The sequence below is a fragment of the Gallus gallus genome, chromosome 20 (genome assembly GCF_016699485.2).
Source record: "Gallus gallus isolate bGalGal1 chromosome 20, bGalGal1.mat.broiler.GRCg7b, whole genome shotgun sequence".
Classification (NCBI taxonomy): Eukaryota; Metazoa; Chordata; class Aves; order Galliformes; family Phasianidae; genus Gallus; species Gallus gallus.
Window position 1 is genome coordinate 3,004,186 of NC_052551.1, and position 20,654 is coordinate 3,024,839.

At 50.7% G+C, this 20,654-nt stretch overlaps 1 protein-coding gene across 12 annotated transcripts in view; it reads right to left on the minus strand.

Annotated features, from left to right (window-relative positions):
• Positions 1-20,654, minus strand: part of ACSS2 (acyl-CoA synthetase short-chain family member 2) — a 31,850-nt gene that overhangs the window by 1,564 nt on the left and 9,632 nt on the right. For 3 of the 12 annotated variants that reach the window (XM_040650799.2, XM_025142423.3, XM_025142426.3), the window contains 16 exons: positions 14,026-14,117; positions 13,208-13,311; positions 12,865-12,937; positions 11,984-12,059; positions 10,308-10,422; positions 8,657-8,695; positions 5,835-5,972; positions 5,459-5,629; positions 4,433-4,566; positions 3,790-3,922; positions 3,351-3,407; positions 3,160-3,240; positions 2,431-2,539; positions 2,219-2,287; positions 954-1,130; positions 94-267 (listed from right to left, as the gene is read on the minus strand). In XM_040650799.2, the coding sequence (XP_040506733.1) occupies positions 94-267; positions 954-1,130; positions 2,219-2,287; positions 2,431-2,539; positions 3,160-3,240; positions 3,351-3,407; positions 3,790-3,922; positions 4,433-4,566; positions 5,459-5,629; positions 5,835-5,972; positions 8,657-8,695; positions 10,308-10,422; positions 11,984-12,059; positions 12,865-12,937; positions 13,208-13,311; positions 14,026-14,117 (1,742 nt within the window). Of the gene's footprint in view, positions 1-93; positions 268-953; positions 1,131-2,218; positions 2,288-2,430; positions 2,540-3,159; positions 3,241-3,350; positions 3,408-3,789; positions 3,923-4,432; positions 4,567-5,458; positions 5,630-5,834; positions 5,973-8,656; positions 8,696-10,307; positions 10,423-11,983; positions 12,060-12,864; positions 12,938-13,207; positions 13,312-14,025; positions 14,118-17,607; positions 20,046-20,654 lie in introns of those variants that run through there. The other 9 variants (XM_040650801.2, XM_015296792.4, XM_046902928.1 and 6 more) reach the window with 8 other exon arrangements.

Here is a 20,654-nt window from a genome sequence, read left to right on the forward strand (position 1 = left end):
TGAAAGGAAAGCAGGACTTAGGATCTCTTCAGCATCCCTAGCAGGAGTCAGTGCCCAGACCTGCAGCATCCCATATGCCCTAGGGTTGCTCACCATGGATTTGGCTGTTCCCCAACAAACAATTCAGGGATAATTCCTTTCCACTGGCAGGAACTGATTGGTCCTCCCCAGCACAGTAGCTGGGCGCCTTACCTGAACGGGTTTTGGGCAGGCTGGGGGCATACTGGATGTAATCAGGCGTTGCTATCGGTCCGATTTTTTCCCTGACTGCAAAATAAAAAAATACAAATCTTCATTATAGGCCCAAGAAGATCTTGCACGTTTTTCTGGCAGGACTACTGAGTTCAGGCATGCAGAGCCCAGCTCCCAGGGCAGCCTGGTGCTCACACAGTGCAGGGCTCAGCACATCTTCCCAAAGACAGCTGCACTCCACTTCTCATTCTCTCCATTTCCAAGAGACCTCAATAATTGCTGTACCAATCACTGTTACCATTTTGACAGAGCAAGCATTGATTCCCTACTGTGTTCCTGCAGAGAAGAAAGTCCCATGGCAGGTCAGTCCCTGCTCTGCCAGCGTCTGCTGGCTGCAGGAAACAGGTTTGCAAATGTTCCCTTCTGCCTCCCAAAGTAACCAAACAGTTCCCAAATCAACCAGGGAGAGCCACAGGAACCATGCTCACCACTGCAAACAAAAGCTACCCAAGTTCTCCCTGCTGTTGTCAGCTCCCAGGAGGTAGAGACGGCATCACATGAGCAGCCAAAGGCCAGGAGAACTAATTTTAGTCCTTGCCAGCCATGCACTCTAATCAGAGGGGGCACCTTGATGCAGTTGTCCATGCTGCATTCCCCAGACTACACGCACCCTTGTTTAAGCGCCCTTAACCCCTCCACTCCCTGCCCAGCACTGCCCTTCTCTCTGCAACACAGCCTCCAACCTGTTTGACTGTTACTACCTTGTTTTTTCAGCTCATCTGCCAGGTTCTTGGTGAAGTCATGGCCATCTTTCAGGGTCACGAAGCAGTAGAGGCACTCTCCTTTCAGGGGGTGTGGGTGGCTGACCACAGCGGCCTCAGAGACGGCTCCATGCCCAAGCAGAGCTGACTCCACCTCTGCAGTGCTCAGCAAGTGGCCTGCAAACAGAGAGGCAGAGTACTGCAGAGCTGCATGGAGGCCTGCAGCCCCCCAGCAGCTAGGAGGAAGAGGTCTACAAGTGTAAAAAGCCCTAAGCTGCATGTTTGAGAGGACTAGTTTCACTTGCTTCTCTCTCCAGCTGTTTTCTCAAACCCGTTTGCAGTGCTGTGGGCTGCCCCAAAGGGCTGCCAGGCATCACTCACATGAGGTCAGGCTGCAGGGTGAGGCTACCTCCCCTGGCTTCTCCTTCCCACCTTTAGGTTTCTTTAACAGCTTTGTGAATTGTTCACAGACACAGGATTAAACAAATCACAGGCTGAGAAGGAGTTGGATTTGGTAAGAGGAGAGCTGCCCACAAGGTCAGCTGAGGAGGAACAGGCTGGACCTGCACTGCTCCAGGTCATTGCTTTGAAGAAATGAAACAGAGCTTCCCAACACAAGGCTGGGGCACAACTCACTTTTGTATACTTCCTGCACCCACACTCTGATATTCTGGGACTGCTGTCACAGAAAACCACAGGAAGGTGACCAACTCCCAAAATCACCAGTTGGTGAGGATCTAGCTTGTCAGATGAAGAGATCTAGTTTGATGCAGATAAAAAAGTACAGTAGCATCTCAGAGCCAGCAATGAGTACCTCCAGGCTACAACTCCAGAAGAGGAGAGAGAACCCCCATCTCTGGGGGCAAAGCACTGAGCAGCTTGATCCAGCTTTGATGTTAACCCTACCTGGAGCTACATGTTGGATTAGAGACTGCAAGGTCTTGCCCAGCCTAGATGTCTGTGCTTCCCTTTGGCACTGCATGCTTCAACACAGTGCATGTATGCTGGCTGAGGAACTGCCTAAAGATACTGAAGAAGGCTCCTTCCCTCCAGTGCACTGCTACTGGAGGAGTTAATTCAGAATCACAAAGTCACAGGCACGTCTGATTGGGAAATAAACCTGATCCAGCAATTAGACCCATCTAGAGGACAGGCTGCTGGGCAGTCTCACACATGGAGAAATGCTCCCCATAAAAGCAAAGAGGCTCTTTTAACTATCATCAGGAAGCACAGTGGCTCCCACTGAAGACAAAAGTTGTTCTTACCAGAAACATTCAGCATGTCATCAATTCGCCCTGTGATCCAGTAATAACCATCTTTATCTCTCCTGCAACCTAAAAATAGCCAGAAATGACAGCATGAGGAAGTAGTGCCAGCTCTTGGAGCAACTGATAAGGGATCCTGAGGCCAGGACACTGCAAGATTTTAATTGCTGTCCCCAAGCCTCTGCACCCACACACTGCCCAGACAGCCTTACCGTCACCTGTCACGTAGTACCCAGGGAACTTCTTGAAGTACGTGGTTTCAAACTGCTGGTGGTTTCCATACAGAGTGCGCATTATTCCTGGCCAGGGCTGCTTAAATACCTGCAGTGAAAAATGCAGACCTGAGTCAGTGGTCAGCTCTTAACCAAGCGGCCTCTGCTGTTTGTCAGTGCTTCTAAATCACCTCTATGTACCCACAGTACTGCTGGCCAGCTTGAGCACTTCCTACACTGTTCCAGGGCTTGCTAGCTCAGCATAACCGTTTCATAGCTCCTGGGGACATGGAAAGAACTGCTTTACTCTGAAGAACTCTTTCAAGGGTCAAGGTATCTATCAAATACCTGCTTTCTACCTCCCCCGCTTAATGATCCTATAAACTGTTTATCCTGCTAGTGGAAGGTAGCTCAGTCTTTGCAGTGCTGTGCAATGACAGAGATACTGCAGAAGTGGCCATAAAAGATGACACTCAGACAGCTACTGCCTCGTGCTACTGAGAAAGCCTCTCCACTCCCTCCTGCCATGCTCATGCATGCAAGAGCCTTTATGGATCATTTAACCAGCCTGTTCAGGGTACAAAATTCACAGCGAGTTACAGCAGTAAAGGGAGCTCCTACCACCCAAGGGATCCAGTGTAAGTAGAGATGTGCATACACTACCCAGAACGTCCTGGAGCTCGTAGGGAACAGACAAGGGTAGGGTGAGGAAGATCAGCCCCTCTTTACCAAGTAGCCTTCTGCTTCTCCTTCCAGCTCTTCCCCCGACTCGTTCATGATGGCAGGGACCACACCAAAGAAGGGGAACGTCTGCCATGGAGACCAGACAGCAAGGAGACATGAATATGAGCCCAGGCATTCAAACTTTGCAAACTAGAGGGATGAGGAGCCCTCCCTGCCAGGGCAACAGAAATACTCACAGCAGAGCCTGGTTTCATGGGAGTGGCAGCAGGGAGAGGCGTAAGCATGTGGCCACCCTGAGAAGAGGGGCAAAAGGAACGAGATTAGATGATGGCAGCCTGTGGGGAAGGGTACAGCAGGGGAGAGGGAGTCCATGTTTGGGCACAAAGCTTTGGAGCTGCTGGAGATGATAAAGAGAGGGAGAACAGGGTTCAGAGCAGACCTTGTCAGGAACCCTTCTGAGAAGGTCTCCCCACGGAGCCTGTTTGAGGCCCTGGGTGAGAAGGGGAACCAACACTTGCAGGCTATGTGAGATGCTGGGAAGAGCTCCTAGACAAGGAGAACAACTAATCCCCATAGCACCAAAGAAACATTACGGGAAACCTGCAAAGACACCACACTGCCTGCTGGGAGCACAAAGAAAAGAGAAGTCCCGGAGACTCCCAGGTGAGGACTCACCGTCTCTGTCTGCCAGAACGTGTCCACAATGGGACACCTCTCCTCTCCCACCACACGGTAGTACCACAGCCAGGCTTCAGGGTTGATGGGCTCCCCAACAGTCCCCAGCACCTTCAGAGACTTCCGGCTGTGCCTGCAGAGAGGAGGGGGCTCACAGGGGCTCAGCAGGCCGCAGAGAAAAGCAGCTGTGAGCCTGTGGCACTGCAGAGCCTGCAGGAATCCCCAGGCCTCTCAAATATATTTGGAGTTTCAATGATTCAGTCCCTTCTCAGCTCTCTCCCATGGAGGAAGGAAGAAGGGAAACCCCTGTGGTTTTGTTGCCTCCTGCTCCAAGCTCCCACTTGGCTCTGCTCCTTCCCTTCTTTGGGCCAAGCTGCAGCACAGAGAAGCCCTCTGCCCAACACCCCTCTGTGAGCTCTGGGTGGGGAAGCAGGGGAGAACCTGCAGCCTTGAAGCTCAGCTGCAGCTCACAGTGAAAAAAGACCTGCTCCAGGGTGCCACACTGAAGGTACTGAAGGGGTGCAAATCTCTGGGTTGAAGGCCAAAGATCCTGTTTTGTTTGGACAACACGGTGGGATACTGCTGCTCAGAGAGGAAGCTGTGCTGGTGCCAGGGACCCCTGTGCTGCTGGGGACTGACTCACTTTTTGACAGGCTCCTCCCCACACTTCATCAGCAGCCGGATGGCTGTGGGTGCCGTGTAGAACTTGGTCACCTTGTACTTGTCAATGATACTCCACATTCGCCCAGCGTCCGGGTAGGTGGGGATACCTTCAAACTGAGTGGGAGACAGGGCAGTGACACAGCTGTTCCTCACTGCCATCTCCCCGCAACGACCTGCAGCCCTTCCTCAAGCAAGAGGAGCTGAGAGCAGCTGTACTCCTGTGTGATCTTAGAGGCATGCCAGGGGCACCATGCAGTGAAACCAGTTCAGGACCCTTCTTACTTCTTCCTCAGGATGGATTTCGCACTCTCTCACCCCAGGTGTCCTAGCAAATGTCCCCTAAAACATCCTAGCAGGGAGGACACTTGGGTGGCTATCACAGTGATGCAGTCCCACCAGCCCAAATGACACTGCCCATGTGACACAGGGTGATTGGTTCAAACACAGTGACAGACCCACAGCCAACAGCACTAAGAACCCTAAAAACAATTCTCCCAGCATGACATATTTTCCTGCTTGCTTTTCCACATAGGAATCTTGGACCCAAGCCTCTGGTTCCTGATGTGTATACAAGTTACAGCCATACACTGTCAAGGGAGATACGGGTACAGGAATTAAATGCAAGTTGTCAAATTAGTGCCAGCAGCAACAACTTTACTCTCTGGCTCCCAATCCAGCTTTCACATTAGCTTGCAGTTGTCCTGATGCCTGTTTACACAAGGCTGGCACTTCTGAGAGAAAGAAATGTAAGCATTTGAAAAACAAATTACCTGGAAGTTATACACACAGCCTAGCCATCCCCTCTGCCACTAAGGAGCAACCCATGTCCTCTTTGGGGAATACCATCCTTCCTCACAGACCATAGCATGCTACAGCATGGCATGGATGGTACAATGGGGCTTCATACAAGGGAGAAAAGCAAATCCTGATGTGCTCCTCACAGAGCAAAGCACCACCATGCATAACTTCTTAGAGGACAGGCACCCAATGGCCATCCAGCACTTACTAATACGCTAGTTGCCCCATTTGCCAAGGGTCCGTAAGTGATGTAGGAATGGCCTGTTATCCATCCAATGTCAGCTGTGCACCAGTAGACATCCTCAGGCTGGTAATCAAAGACATACTTAAATGAAGTGGCAGCATAAAGCATGTATCCACCCACCGTATGCAGCACACCCTGAAAAGAGAAGGCACAGAACCATCAGGTCATGTTCCCACCAAGGCCCTCAGCATCACTGTTTCATTGAGATTAAACAGCAGCTGAGCACAATGGCAAACACAGCCCCTCCTCCAAGGCAGCAGGACCTTCCTCACGCTGTCACTGGGGGGTTGCTCTGGTTCAGCCCATCCCCACAGGGCAGCAAGCTATGTAGGACACGTACCTTGGGTTTCCCAGTTGAGCCACTTGTGTAGAGGATGAAGAGTTCATCCTCTGAGTCGCACCACTCAGGCTCACACTCCGTGCTGGCACCGCTCATTAGATCTTGCCACCACACATCCATGCGTGGATCCCAGGGGATCTGAGAAAAGCACAAGACTAGCAACAGGCCCTCCACAAAGCACAAAGAGAGGGGACAAGTGGCTGCAGCCCCAACCTTGTCACCCCTCTTGGCCTATCCAGGCAGGTATTCATGGCACAGCTTCTGCCCAGATCTGCAAATCGTGCATCAGAGCTACAATTCTCAGTCAAGATGTTCCTGCAAGACCTCAAGCAGATTTTCCAAACCACTGCCAACACCAACAAACCCCACTCAGGAGCAGCTGCGGCTGCTCTGCACTTTCATAGAGAACAGGACCCTCCCTGGCTCTAGGGACTGCCACTGAGCTGAAAACAAACAAACCAGGAGCCTTGGCACAGCCATACGTCCTCCAGTCCCATCCATCTTGCAGGGTCTTGTTATCATGGGGTTCACAAAACCAAGAGGAACACATCAGGCTTCTTGCCTCTGCAGACCCAAAAATCTGTTATACCCAATTTTAAGACAACTATCTTGATGAGAAATGGCTCCTCCAATGCTGAACCACCCAGCACTAACTTCCCATCAAGGGTACCAAGGCTATGACAGGGCTACCAGCACCCACTGGTTAGGCTGTCATGGGGACTGAGATCACCCTGAGAGCTGTGCTGGCTGGCACCATCTCTAGAATGGACCTTCTCTCCTCTCCTTGGAGGAGCGTGGGGACAGCTGAGCTCCTCAGACTGAGAGCAGAGCTGCACTGCCCACATCTCCACAAAGCCAGGCACACTGATTTCCAGCCTTGCAGCACATGGAGGATTCATCAGAGGCACATCAGCTGGAAGAACAAGGGCCCACTGTGCAGCATAGCCTGTGCAGTGTCCACAAGCTGTCACCCAGGATCTAGCAGTCACTTGTACAAGAATTTCTTGTTAGCAAACAGAACTGGAAGGTGCCTTTGGTCCAAGAAGTAGAGATGCAAACAGTGGGATGTCACCTCAGCAAAGCAGGATCGAAACATCAGCATACGGATCTTCTGGTTCTGGTGGAACTCCGTGGCTGAGCAGATACAGCAGCTGCCTGCTCCTGGCACTCACCAAGGCAGGGAACCTCCTCCACGCAATGGATCCCAACAGTTCATAGCTGCAAGCTATACAAAGCAGCCCAAGGGCAGCAGACGTACCCCAGAATTTCCTCAGCTGGAGCACCCCCGTGCACAGAGCAGCCACGGGGTGGCAGTGATGCACTGCAGCCCTGAGATGTGCGTGGGCCATTTGGAGGCGCTGGGACTCTGCTGCACACAGCTCTGGGACATGGTACAGGAACATCAGCTCCTCTGCCCCTTCACTGACAGCACTGCGCAGTTGAGCCCATTTTGAAAGCTCTCACAGAAGCCCACGGCACCTGGTTTTACTTAGGAGAGAATTTCCATAAGCGTGGCACATCAGCAAGCTCTCAGCGAGGCACTGCATTGAACACATCCATGCTCAGCTCATACCAGCCTATCTGTTGCCTTCTGGCATCTCTCCTGCACAGATCACTAAGTTTTAGCACCAAACTTCCTCTGTCCCACGGAGCAGCTCAGACCTGTGCATGGCACACAGCCCCCAAGGCCAGGCCTGCTTGGCAGCACCCAGACCAGTGCACACAGCAGGGCATGTTGCCTCTGTCCTACAGTTACACTACCAGGTTAGAAAGGAAGGAGACCTGGAGCTAAAAGATGCAGCAGAGACAGAGGTGCCTGCAGTCTCTGAGAGCTGGATGTCCTGATCCAGGGAGGTCTGAGAGTTGACGCAGCCAGGATGGGAGCTAGCATGCACCTGCCCATCACTGGACTGCACTTGGGTACGCAGCAAGGCCATAGAATCATAGAATTACTCAAGTTGGAAAGGACCTCAAAGATCATCAAGTCCAACCACAACGCCATGGGACAGCTGATGCCAAGGTACCAGAGAATATCTGAATCTCAAAAAGTCACATAGTGATGCTAAAAAAAGCCCATCCAAGTGTGCAAACCCTGGCTCTCCTGGTGCTCTATCAGAGGACACGTGCTGGCTGGCCTGTGTTCAATTCACACAAGCCCTGTAACTGCAGATCCTCAGTCAGGTGAGCAAAGCCTTGGCGCTGGGTTGGTCTGTGGGGCTGCAGGCTTCCTGGCCCTGCACACCACTGTGCCTGGGGAGCTGCCCGTGGTTCCTGCTGGCCCCGTGATGATGGGAAGCACATTGTGAGAACTGCCTGTAGAGGTGAAACGTCATCCTGATGCTGGCAGCAAGTCCTACTGGTTCTGAGTTTCACCTTGCAAACACACTCACATGCATCCAGGTGTTTTCACAGAAACCAATCTGTTTCCAGCAGCAAAGCTGGAGCTGCTGACCCCAGGCTGTGCTCAGCAGCCATCCTGCTGCCACCAGAACAGAGAGGGTTGGACTGCTCCTTTGTGAAGAGGAAGCAAAAGGCAGCCAGGCAGTCCCAACACACACACATCTCACCCCCTGATTCCAGAGGTCATCACAGCCACTGCAGGATCCCAGCCACACTTGCTGCCCTTGTGCTGCTGGGCAAAGGGCTGCACACTTAATGTCTGCAGCCAAGCAGAGGGTGGCACCTATTGCTAACATGCAGCAGCTGGTCACGCAGTTAGCAGGGCACGCGTGGCTGTGCAGATTCAGTGCAGTTAGAAAGGGCGGAAAGGGGGAACAGAGGGGAAGTGCCGAGAAGAGAAAGACAGCACTACACGTAAATACCTTGGGATGGAGTCTCTGTGAGCTCTCAGTCTTTTTTTCCTGTTAAAAATCCACAAAGAGGGTGTGAAAGTTGAGAAGAGGAGGATCCACACCAGGCTTTGCAGGCAAAGAGTGGCATGTTGACCTGACAGGCTAGAGAGAGTTCTGATCCGGGGCCGAGGCCAGGATGTGCTCTCTGAGCACAGCTGTGGCCCAGTTTGCCTTCTCTAGGGGCCCATCACCTCTGTGCAGGTCTCAGAGCCCCTCCTGCACACAGCCAGCTGAGTACAACAGCACATACCAGGACACAGTGCACTGACCGCCCAAATGTTACAAAAGCCAACAGAGCAGTAAAAATGCACTCAAAGGGGAAAGTGATCCTTAAGAAAGTGTCCAAACAAGAACCAAAGGGTAAGAGGCAGCCCCACTCCATTTCTGCCTGGATGGCTGCTCAATAACCTCACATCCCCAGCACTCAGCATAGGGATAGGCTTCACCATAGCATCTCATCCAGGAAACACAGCACAGAAACGCTGCCCAACTCCACTCTTCACACTCCTTGCAGCTCCCCACTGCAAGTAAGAGACAGGCAAATGAGCTCAATGTAACACGGCCAGGCTGGCAAACGCTGCACAACACGCCAGTATCATTAACACAACTGAACAAGCAAAGGTAACCCAAAGACACAATCTGCTGCCAGGGATGTGCACCAACCATCCTTCTGAAAGCAGAGCCCAAGGCTCTGTCAAACACAACCCCAAAACACAACCCACTTCTGGGCAAGCAGCTACCTGCCCAGGCTGTACCCCAGCACCTGGGGGTGATTCCATGCACTGCTGTGAATTAATTGGCAGACATTTAGGGACAGAAGATAACGTTGCAAGACACAGAGTGTGCTGTTAGTACTGGGTGGTGACAGAAGCATCCCATCAAGGCAGACAAAGGCAGTATCTGGCTGCGCTGTGCAGCAGGACTGTGCACAGCCTCGGGAGCTCGGTAGGAAGCCATGGCTCCCTGACACCTTTTCCTCCTTCCACCCCATCTCACCCATCTCACCCCATGTCTCTGGCCCACATCCTTCCATCTGGTTTCATTTGCAAGGGACAGCCCCAGCCCCAGCCCCAGCCCCAGCAGCTGACACGGTTCCTGTGCCAGCTACGCCGCGACTGCACTATTCCCAGCGTTTCTGATTGTTATCTTGGAGCCTGAAGCCAGGCACAAGAACATATCTTCTGTTTCTCTCTTCTGTTTCCACTGTTGCAGCTATAGCACAGGAAGACATCGCTCCTCGCACAAAATGGAAGACAGATACAGGATTGAAAAGGAAGAATCCTTCAGTGGCCAGAGGGAAGCAAGTATCTTGTCCTTGTCCTAAGAGCTTCCAGCTGTGGAAGCTGTACCCTGCTGTGCAATCAGGAGCCCTGTGGGTTGGCAGCTAGCGATGGTGTTAAAGAAAGCAGCAGGAAGGGATATGGGAAAGACAAAGGAACCCTTCTTTGTACCACTCACAAAGCAACAACAGCAAGCAGGGGAGAAAGCAGGAACAGGAGTCATAAAACAGAAGCATCGAGAGAAGCATGGCAGTGGTTTCACACTGAATTTGCTGGGGGGGGGTGGCAGGGGGGAAATAATAAAAACTTCCCCCCCAGTTCCCAGTCTCCTGAGAGCTTACCTGCACGTCCTGGCACAGCCTTTTGAGAGGAGGAGACTGGCTGCATGCCCCGTCCGCTGCTACCTCCTCCCGTCCCAGGTGCTTCACCACAATGCACTTCTTCAAAGGGAAGCCCCTGTAAGGAGGAAGGAGCTGTCAGATGAGGCTGCTCAGGCTATGCCTGCCCTTTGTGTTATATGAGCTGTGCTGAAGGCAGAGCTGAGGCCCTGAGCTGCTTTTCTTTAGCCAGAGTGGATGCTGCCTGCACACCCTCACAAGTAGCTCACTGGGAGGAGCTGTTCTGCTGCCTGGCACTGCTGGGAGCAAGGGAACAGGAGGGCAGCCTGGACACAGCTGCACAGGGAGGCCCTGCTGCACATCTCACCCCTCATCACCTCCCCTCCCATCTGCACTGCAGATGCAGCCACACAAACCTCAGGCATATCGTGAATTGCTGCGGGACATGAGCAATGCCACTGCACAGGAGAAGAACTTGAGAAAAGGAAAGGTCTGTGCAAAACTTAACAGGGTATTACTAGGTAAACCATACGTGTATCATTCCTAAAGAAGAAGGAAGGATTCCACAAGCATCTTTCATGATTCACTGCCTTACAAATCCCTAATTTGCCTGTCTGTGAATCTGAGCAGGACCTCCCACAGCACCCACGAGATACTAGGCAGCTGCTCCCATCCCTAGGAGTGATCGGCTGTGAGCTCCAGAGAAGGGAAAGACTTCCAAAACCAGACTATACATCAGGGAAAAGAGCAGGGCTTTGTCTCTTCGTTGGGACTAGCAGAGCATCCTGTCTCTGATCTGTCAAGGCACGAACACATCATCTCCATCAGTTAACTCCATCAGCTTTAAATTGTAATTCTGTCCTACCACGTAACTGCTTCTACAAACAAAAGACTTGAAAACACTTCTAAGGAGTTTGAAGTTTTATCATTCAGGCTATCTGCCCTACATTTGCATGTTTGATCTAACAAGTTGAATGCAAAATCACAGTGTTAGCAACACTTCTCTACAAACACATTGCCTTTATTCTTACTTACTAAGCAAGGAATACTTTGCCTACTAAACAAAAGGTTACAAAGAAGTCATGACCAATATCTGTGTGTTTTTTCCCCAAGTAAAGTTATCCATTATTATGATGTGCATGTGTCTTGTCAGTGCAGAAGCTAGAGCAATTGGAAGACGACATTTTGGCATAGAAGTGAAAGGATCTGGGTGTGGTCTCCAGCATGACAGTGACTGTAAGTCTGGTAAAGTCATTTCATCATGTTTATTTCCCTTTCTTTAAAATGTGATGGTAATATCTGCCCCTCTTTACGATTCCCCAGTATTGCAGTGAAGACATATTCGAAGAAATGGAGTCAGGCATTAATCCTGCACAGACTGGCACATACCAATTGAAGTACTGGTTGCTGTGACACAGCCACCTCCCACAGCTGAAAATTTGATTTATTTCATTATTGTTGAGCAAGTGGTTTTTGGGCAAAGTTTAAGCTCCATCATTAAGATGCAGCGCAATACAGTGTCAGACTGCTCACAACTTGCACAAAGGTGTGTTATTCCCTCCCACAGCACTGGGAGATCCACCATTGGTCATGGCCATTTTCACTATGAAAATCCACATTCCCATTTGTGCAGGGCTAAATTCCAACAAATGCCCTTTCACAAAAGAATCCGAATTTACTTGTCTTTGCTCTTCTGGAGGGCTTCATCTGCAATCTGCTTCAGGTTGACCAGCTTGTCCCCTCGATAAAAGGCATCTGCAAAACAGTAAGGATAGTGTGAGAGAGGCTCTGCAGCCAAGGCAGCCTGGGACAGCTAGAAACAACAGGCAGTTTCAGGAGGTCAGAGTAGAACTTGTGCGCCAGAAGGAGGGAAAGCAGTCAAGCAGCTGATGGGAAAGGTTTCCTAATACGCCCTTTTAGCCTAGAGAAACAGATGCCAAGGGAAATGGTGAAATTCCTTCCCTGGGAGAGGTTCAAATTTGACCTGAAAAGTCTCTTAAGAATATTCTGTAGGGAATAATCCAACTTGGCCAGAACACACATCACAGTATTTAATGGGTCCCTTCCATGCCATGCCTATTAACAGTAACAGTGCTAACTCAGAAAACATAGCTTTGGAAAATGCATTGGGTTTACATGCAAATACTGCCACTTTCTTGATCCCTTGCTTTACAAAGCTGAAAGATGTGATAGGAATTTCCTTGAAATAGGGAAGAGAGGGAATCCCTCAAATTTGGGCTGGCCCATGAACAATACATCTTGCAAACATCTGGCACATTTTGAAGAGGAACATGGATGAGAAGTGTTGGGAAACATGCTATTAGCAGCTGGTGACATCATGCTTTACAGGACAAAGTGGGCGGGCTGCTTAGATGCTTCACAGTACATTCAAAGAGGAAAGCAGTCCTCAAGCACAGCTACAAGCAGCATATCGGCCTTGCAGCAGCTCAGTGCTGCCCCTTCCTCTTCCAATTCCACGCACAACTGGCTTTTAAAATACAGACCTTTCAGACAGCCAAGAGAAACACCTCATGGTCAGGGGCACTGAAGCATGTTTTACCTGCTGTAATGAGGAGGGAGCAACCGCAGTCAAGGATCCGCTCACAAAGAGAGTCTGCTGAGAAACCTGCAAACTGGCAGATCACACAACCAAGTTAGCAAGCAACACAAAAGGAATGGCCACAGTTGCACTGTTATCCCATGGTAAATGATAACACCGCACACTGATGGAAAGAGCTAGAGGAGCTCATTCCAAGGTGCAGGACAGGGCTAGGACGCACCACATTTAGTTTCCATCCATCTTATGGTCAGCATCCATCCTTTCAGCTCCTCCAGTTCCTCTCCTTCACTCTCCCCAAACCAAGAGCTGCTCCCGAACAGCAATGCACAGGGCTTGCTCTTACCACAACAGAGTGGATGGCTCCAATCCTGGCACAGGCAAGCATGGCTATGACCAGCTCCAGGATCATCGGCAGGTAGATGGAAATTCGGTCACCTTTCTTCACACCTGTGGAAGGAAAACGAATGTGTCACTTGTCAAAATGATCACATCATGCCAAAGGAACAGGCTATAGAAGAAAGCTAATGCTTTTAAGCCAGTGTTTATATACACACAGTAAAGTTTCAGCTGGAGCTAGAGCTGAGCTAGCTTGGGTGGGACACCTCAGCTCTCCAGGCCAAAGCAGTGCCCACAGGCATGAACTTTCACTGCCATCCCCCAGCAGTGCCCATGCACTATGGCAGACACTGGAAACGCAAGGAGCATCATGCCAGTAATGACCAGGAAAAGAGCTCCGGACTGGCCAGGGGCACTGAACTCTTGTTCTGCCTTTCAAGCCTTACAGTTCTTGTAACCTTGCTGCAATGATCAGAATGTGCAGCAATGACTGTTGCATGTTCTGATCAGATACATTCAGTCCTCAGAAAGAGGCAGAAACCCACTGCTAGTTGGAAAATCCCAGAGGAGAAAGATTTGAGCACAAGTTCCTTCCTTGTACAGCCGGAAGCATTGATAAGCTTTCACAGAGCTAGAAACAGCTGTGCAAGAACACACTGCAGAGTAAACCTGCACATACCCTCCTCCACAGCTATGGAAGCAGCCAGAGAAATGAAGCATGTTGCATTTAATAGGTTAGCAACCATGCAAAAAACTGATCCCATCTCTAAAAGCTGGCCTAACACTTTCCCAGTACGTAGCACTCCCCTTACTCCAGCCACCTACCGTGGTTACGGAGGACATTAGCAAACTGACAGACTTTACGCAGCAACTCGCCATATGTGATCTTCATAGAATCCCCCGGCTCATTCCCTTCCCTGGAAAAACAAGCAGATCTTTGTTACCATGCAATCACTACAAGGGAACAGTGCAAATTCAGAGGTACTCTCCACACAGACAGCATTGATGTTCTCACTTGTCCTCCTGAGCACAGAGTAACCAAAACCCAGAAATCCAAATCTGCATTGAAGTTCTCCACCAGTAGGACAATTTAGTCCAAGGTCCCCATTCCACGTAGATCACTACATCTATAAGCAATCAAATGCATGCAGTAGAAATGCATGGTACCTTCAGACAGGAGACAGAGGAAGAAGGGACTGACTGATCCAAAAGTAAGGACGGCCACGCTTGAGAAGAAGCTGAGATTTATGGTATGACACCCTTGCTCACATGCCTGCAGACACGTCTGCCCGAGACACAGGCCAGTGCTGTCCTGTAGGAGCACCCTCCCCTTACATACCTACCTTCTGATGGCCTGGGATTGATGCCAAAGGCTGTCTTATTTTCCAAGGTCACTTATAGTAAATACACACAGGTATATTTAAGTTACTGCATTATTATGCATTATCATACACGCTATTATTAAATGTGTTAAGTTTGTGGTTCTCCACACACAAGCTCTGGGCTCCTGCTACAAAGGCACTGGTTCAGTGGGTTCTTGGCATTGGACACAGCAGTGTGAAGAAGAGCCAAGAGCTGCACCCAGAGATGGAAGAGAAATGTCATGTTCCCCAAGGAAACAGTCTGTTACCAAAATAAAAACCAGCTGATTTTAACAGTGCTTCAGTCACTGCACAGTGAGGCAGGAGATTAACAATGGAAATGTGAAATGAGCTCCCAGGTGGCAGAGCAGTGGTCTCCCATGCCTAGAGAAGGAGGAGACACTTCCCCACAGCAGGCAGCACACCACCAGCAGGGATTCCCAGAAGAATAGCTATCACTCTCAGCTGCTTGTTCCCCTTGAAAAGTGTCCCCTGGGGTATGTGCAGGCTCATGAAAGCCAACACCAGCTGGGGAGCCGCCAGGACGCACCTCTGTGCACAGGATCCTGCCCCAGGGCCATGCCAGGCTACCTCTAACTTGAGAGCACAAACCTCACACCTTGAACATCTCAAACAGCCCAGAGCACACAAAGCCAAGCACTGCATTCTAGCTGAAACTGCCTGCTGCTTCCTCTTCCCCCAGTAATATGAGCAGAGGGAGGGCTGCTGTGGCACTGAAACGTGTTAAAGAAATACACCCATTTCTCATGTACCTCCCCAGGAAGGGCTGTTCTGTGTCAGCATGACAGTGTCAGGCAGCCATACACTCTGATGGCAGATGTGCTCCATGTGGAAACACCGCAGAGCCTCACAGATACAAGCCCTGCACCTCCAGCCACAGGGGTTGGGGCTTTCAGAACTGGTGGCTTCATCCAGATCATCTGTTTTGAAAATCACTCCTGGATCTGCCATTTACAAATGTGACTCCTCACTCTGGATACCCATTCATACTTGTGGCTTCCATGGTGCTCCAGCAATCAGGCCCCTTGACACCTGCAATGCTGCACAGCCTACCTTTTGGCCCAGGGCTCCAGAAAGGGGATTTCTGGTATGATCCTGACCCATGTTTGGCCCCACACAGATGCAAAGTGAAAATTGATGGGAACAAGATGCAGTGCTCAGGGCAGGCCGCTCAGCCCTGGCTCGTAACCAAGAGCATCACTTGGAGCTACACAAAACAAAACCATTACATGGGTTCCTTACAGCAGGGCTCTCAGCTTGTAAAGAGAAACCAGGAAATCACAGGGTTTCCTTTTAGATTTTATTACTGGAAGGTCAAAGATTCAAGAGCTGATTTCAGGGTCGGACTGAGCAGCTGTAACTGATCTGACTCAAAGCAAGAGAATCTGCTTCTGTTACACTGCTGCCAACCTTCACCATGCAACAATCTTCACTGAGGCATCTAAGCCATGGGGGTACAGCAACACTGAGATAAGCAGTGTGCAAAACAGCTTGGGGCCAGACCCACAGGAGTGCTGTAAACACAGCTCTGTGCTTAAGTAATTGCATTGGGTTTATGTGGCAGGGGTTGGGTAGTGAAGGGCTGCAGGGAAGCCTCTGTGAGCAGGGAGAAAAGGAGACGCTCCAGTCACAGAACAGAAGTTCCCTGCAGCATAGGAAAGGCTTGTGATGGAGCAGGCTCTGCCCCTGCAGCCCATGGGCACCAAGTAGAGCAGATTTCCACATGCAGCCACATAGGAGCCCATGGTACAACAGTGGATGTGGACTGAAGGAGGTATGGCTCACAAGGCCCCACAGGAGCAGGGCCCATCCAGAGCTTCAGCCCATGGGGAAGAGCTGCAGGGAGGAAGAGGCCTGGGGGAGCTGCCACCTGGTGGGCCCTGCACCATAGTTGCTCCTGAAGGATGGGCTCCATTGTAGGGTCCATGTTGGAGCAGGGATTGAAGAGCTTCAGCCTGTGGGATGCCCACACAGGATCCATTCAGGAACAACATCCGTGGGAGGGACATTCCTGTCCTCATCTCACCCCTTAAGTCCTGTTCGGTATTTTCTCCCCTTCTTCATTTGAGGAGGGAGAACAAGAGCTGTGTGTGGGAGTTCAGTGACCTCTCAAGGTGAAACCCTAACCATCCCTTTTCAATACAACTATAACACCTCCAAATAGGAATCAGAGGGGCTGGGCTGCTCCTGCTCCTCAGTGCAGCTCTCTGTGCCAGGTCTGTTGGGCAAAGGGAACAGCAAGGCTGCAGGGATGAGCAGCCCAGGTCTCCTGCCCAGCACCTCCATGCTGCTCACAGCACCTGCTGGGGACACAAGCCTGTCCTATATGTCCCCTTTTCCAGGCCACAAGAGATGTACCCAGGCTGGGACAAACACTCAGGCTTTTCTCTAAAGCCAGCACATACAGGGCACAGCAGAACACAGGGTGGGAAGGTAAGGCCAGATGGAGGTTGAAACCTTTTCCCCAAGGTTTTCAGAGGGCTTTCAACGTCCTTCCCTGGCTTCATCCTCACAGCTAGCATCAGCAGGGGTGCCTCAGGCTTCAGAATGATGAGTTCAGATCTTAAGATGATCTGCACCTTAATGGAGTGCTGGCCACATTTCTATAGAAGATGCCCACTTGCATCTCCTGCAAAGGCCTCTGAGCACACTCTCAAGAGCAAGCAATTGTTTCTAGCTTCCTTATGTCTGACAATAGTTTGCAGTGCCCACAGCTACGGTTGGGCTGCAACAGCACTCAGGCTGCACCATACTTTTCTCTGGCACAAAACTGAACACAATTACACATTTCAGATGGAGCATTTAGAGGAATGCCCACTTGGAAGCTACAAAGTAAAGTACTGTGTGTCAGAAGTGAGTCTGAATTCCTGGAAGCAAAGCTTTTTGAGCAGCATCTTCCCTCTGTTGCCCAGCAGATAAAAGCCAGAGCTATCAGCCCTGAGCCTCTCACAGAGAGCTCACTTGTCCAAATTCAACTGAAAAATAAATAAATTGAACTCCAACAGCACAACAGCAAAGTGCTCACCTCCACAGCCCTGACTGCATCCTCTTTAAGCAGTGCTGATGAGAACCAACAGGAGTGGCTCTGCTGCAATTGCAGGTGTGACTGAGCTAACAGCAAGCCTTCCTCTGAAACAGAAAGCAATTTTCAACTCACCAGGCCCTCCAGAAACACAGTCAGATGAAATACGTGGTGAAACACAGTTTGAGCCTCAAATTTAATCCTGCATTTGACAACTAGCAATCCAAAATCTTACATCATCATCTGGACCACAGCAGGGATGCATTTGCATTTTTCAGCACTTGAAAAGCCTGTGTTTTACATACTCCACATTGTGTGCATACTCAGCTGGAGAGAAGTATTTTTTGGCCACGTGGCTTCTGCTGAGCCTCTCACTGACTTAAGTAAATGCAAGTTCTTTAAGGTAAACACACAGACGCACACCTACCAGAATGCCCTGATGAGAAAGGCAAGTTTGCTGCATGGGTGAGAGCCTTCCAGCTGCCTGCAGCCATTCACATGAGACCAGACAAGGGCAGCAGTCACCAGCTGCACAGCAGCATGCAGGACACTAGTGCCAGGCTCTGCACAACACCAGGGAAACCTGAATGGTTATCACCTCTACAGCAGAGCCACACTGATGGGAGGATTGCAGACTGCCTGCCTGCTCACTCAGGAGCCTGACTTTGGAGATGCAGAGCTGCTAAATCAAAGCAAAGCCTCCCTGTAAGAGTGACCACACAGGTTAGCAAAAGATTTAGCACTGTGCTGTGCAGTAAGAAAAATGGCAGGTAAGCATTTCTTGAGACACATTAACTCAAGCAATGACCCTGTGGAGCAGCCAAGGCTCAGGAGCAGCCATGTGGGAGCAAAGCTGTGGCAGATCCACGCCTGGGCAGCTGCACTGCAGCAGGTTAAACAGTTTTGCGCTCCATCAAGCATCAGAACTGACTACCAGGCTTGTTATTCCTCAGCCTGCTCCAGACACTCATCACATAACCAATGGAGCATGACTGTCCATCCAAGCACACTGAGCCCATTTCAGCTGCTACATCTCAGCTGCAGCATAACAGGCAGCAGGAAGGAGTGGGAACTTCTTATCCTGCTACAGCTCCAAGGAGTGCATGCTTCCCAGAGCATCCAAACAGCCCTAAGTGAAGCTGAGCCACCAATAAACTGGCAGCACTCTTCAGTTTCTCTCTTTCCTCAGAAGTAAAGCGAGTAACAATTAGTTGAATAACCTGTTTGAGTAATAAGGGAATAGAGCTTCCTCGTGCTATGCTGACTGAGCAATGGCATGGAGCAGCAGGAAGCACAGGCTGCATCAGTGGGAATTATGGTTTGCAAGGTAATTATCAATGATAACTGTGGTCTACCAGGGCTGTAACACCATTAAGAGTAGCTGGTGCACAGGAAAGTGATGAAGTGAAGCTGAGCAAGTGAAGTGTTTGGAGTTGTCAAGATTGGTCAGACAACCTGCAGACCCACAGGGCATCAGCTCTAATTAGAGAGGTAAGATACATTTTTTAAAATAATACAAATCATACAAACCACAACAAAGTAAGGCACAAAACCAAAGTCTACCCAACCCCTGTAAATGCTACCACTGAGAACTTTGTTTCTCCTCTAAGCTCCTGTGCCCACATCACCCCCAGATAACAGCAGTGCCCACATTTAACAGACAGAGGTGCTTATCTCTGGGGCCACCAAGGACAGCAGGGATCTGGGGCACAGCTTGGCTCCAGGTGGAATCTAGCAAGGAGGCAGCAGCAGCAGCATGGAAAAGCTTCCAGCAGGGCAGTCACAGGGACTGTGAGAAGGTCACTCCAGTGCCATTCAAACTGCAGCAGTCAGAACTCTCCTGAGCAAGGGACTGAGCTGGTGCACAAGCAGCACAGCAGGGAGACAACAGCCCTCCAGCTCCCCAGCCAGTAGCATGTCCCAGAGCTCAGATATAGGAAGGTAGAACTTTTCCCATGCAGCAAGAGAAGCGGCTGCCCCTGCCCCACGGCTCCTCCTCACGTGCAAGGTCACAGGGGGCAGCCAGCCAGCGCCTGGCTTCCCATCTCTCAGGCTCCAGAATTAGAGCAGCCAAAATGCCAGGCATGGCGTGGCCGGGCTGAGCCACAGCCATCTGGGAAGCGGGCTCACGTGTGTGCCACGTGGGCAGCAAAGCCTCCAGCCGTCCAGAGCCGTGCCAACACGCGCCTGCCACATGCACACAGGCAGCACTGTCATCGCAAGCCTCCACGCTGCCATTTGGCCTCACTGCACTCAGAGCCAGGAAACCTGCGGCCTGAAGGAGAGGCTGGGACAGCCTGGTGGCTTGGTAACAGCCACCCAGCCTAAAAATGGCCATGTGTCACGCTGCAGTTCGCCTCACTCACCCAACACAGGAACAGCGCTTGAGTACATGGAGCCCTTCAAATCCGTCCTTGAAAAAGCAGAATAGGTTGAGATTGAAACCCGAAGAGCTCAGGTGTGCAGGAACAGTTTCACTTAAAACAAAAAACACCACCATGTGTATTTGCTTGCACATGGATTGTTCAATATGGGAATGCTCCTAAACTGACTTCTCAAAAGCAGGAGTGTTTCCAGCAGGATTCCACACTCCAGGGGACTGAAATAGGTTTGCACAAATCCTCCAATCAAATGCTTCATAACAGTGGGACAGATCACCCACCTCAGTAACACATGGCAGGAAATACCCAATGGAGTTCTGGGAAGGCTGAAGGTTTTTACAGGGGGTTGCCAGAAAGCTCAGCCTCCGCATTCCCTGCAGTCATGCTCGAATCCTGTTGCATCATGGCAGGATCAAGAAAGAAGAAGTTGTGTAAGGGCAGTGCAGCCAGGGAGGGGCTGGTGCAGGGGTTTCTCCAGCCCCTCCAAAAACATTCAGCAGCACTGTATGAGAAGACTGCTGGGCAAACCTGGCAGCTGAGGTCCTGGGAAATAGAAAAATCATATCCATTTATCAGCATCACCTTCTAAGTCCACACAGTTAACTTGGAGACTAATTTTCCACTCCACCGCCCTCTACACACTGAAAATCTAACAAGGCTTCACTGTCA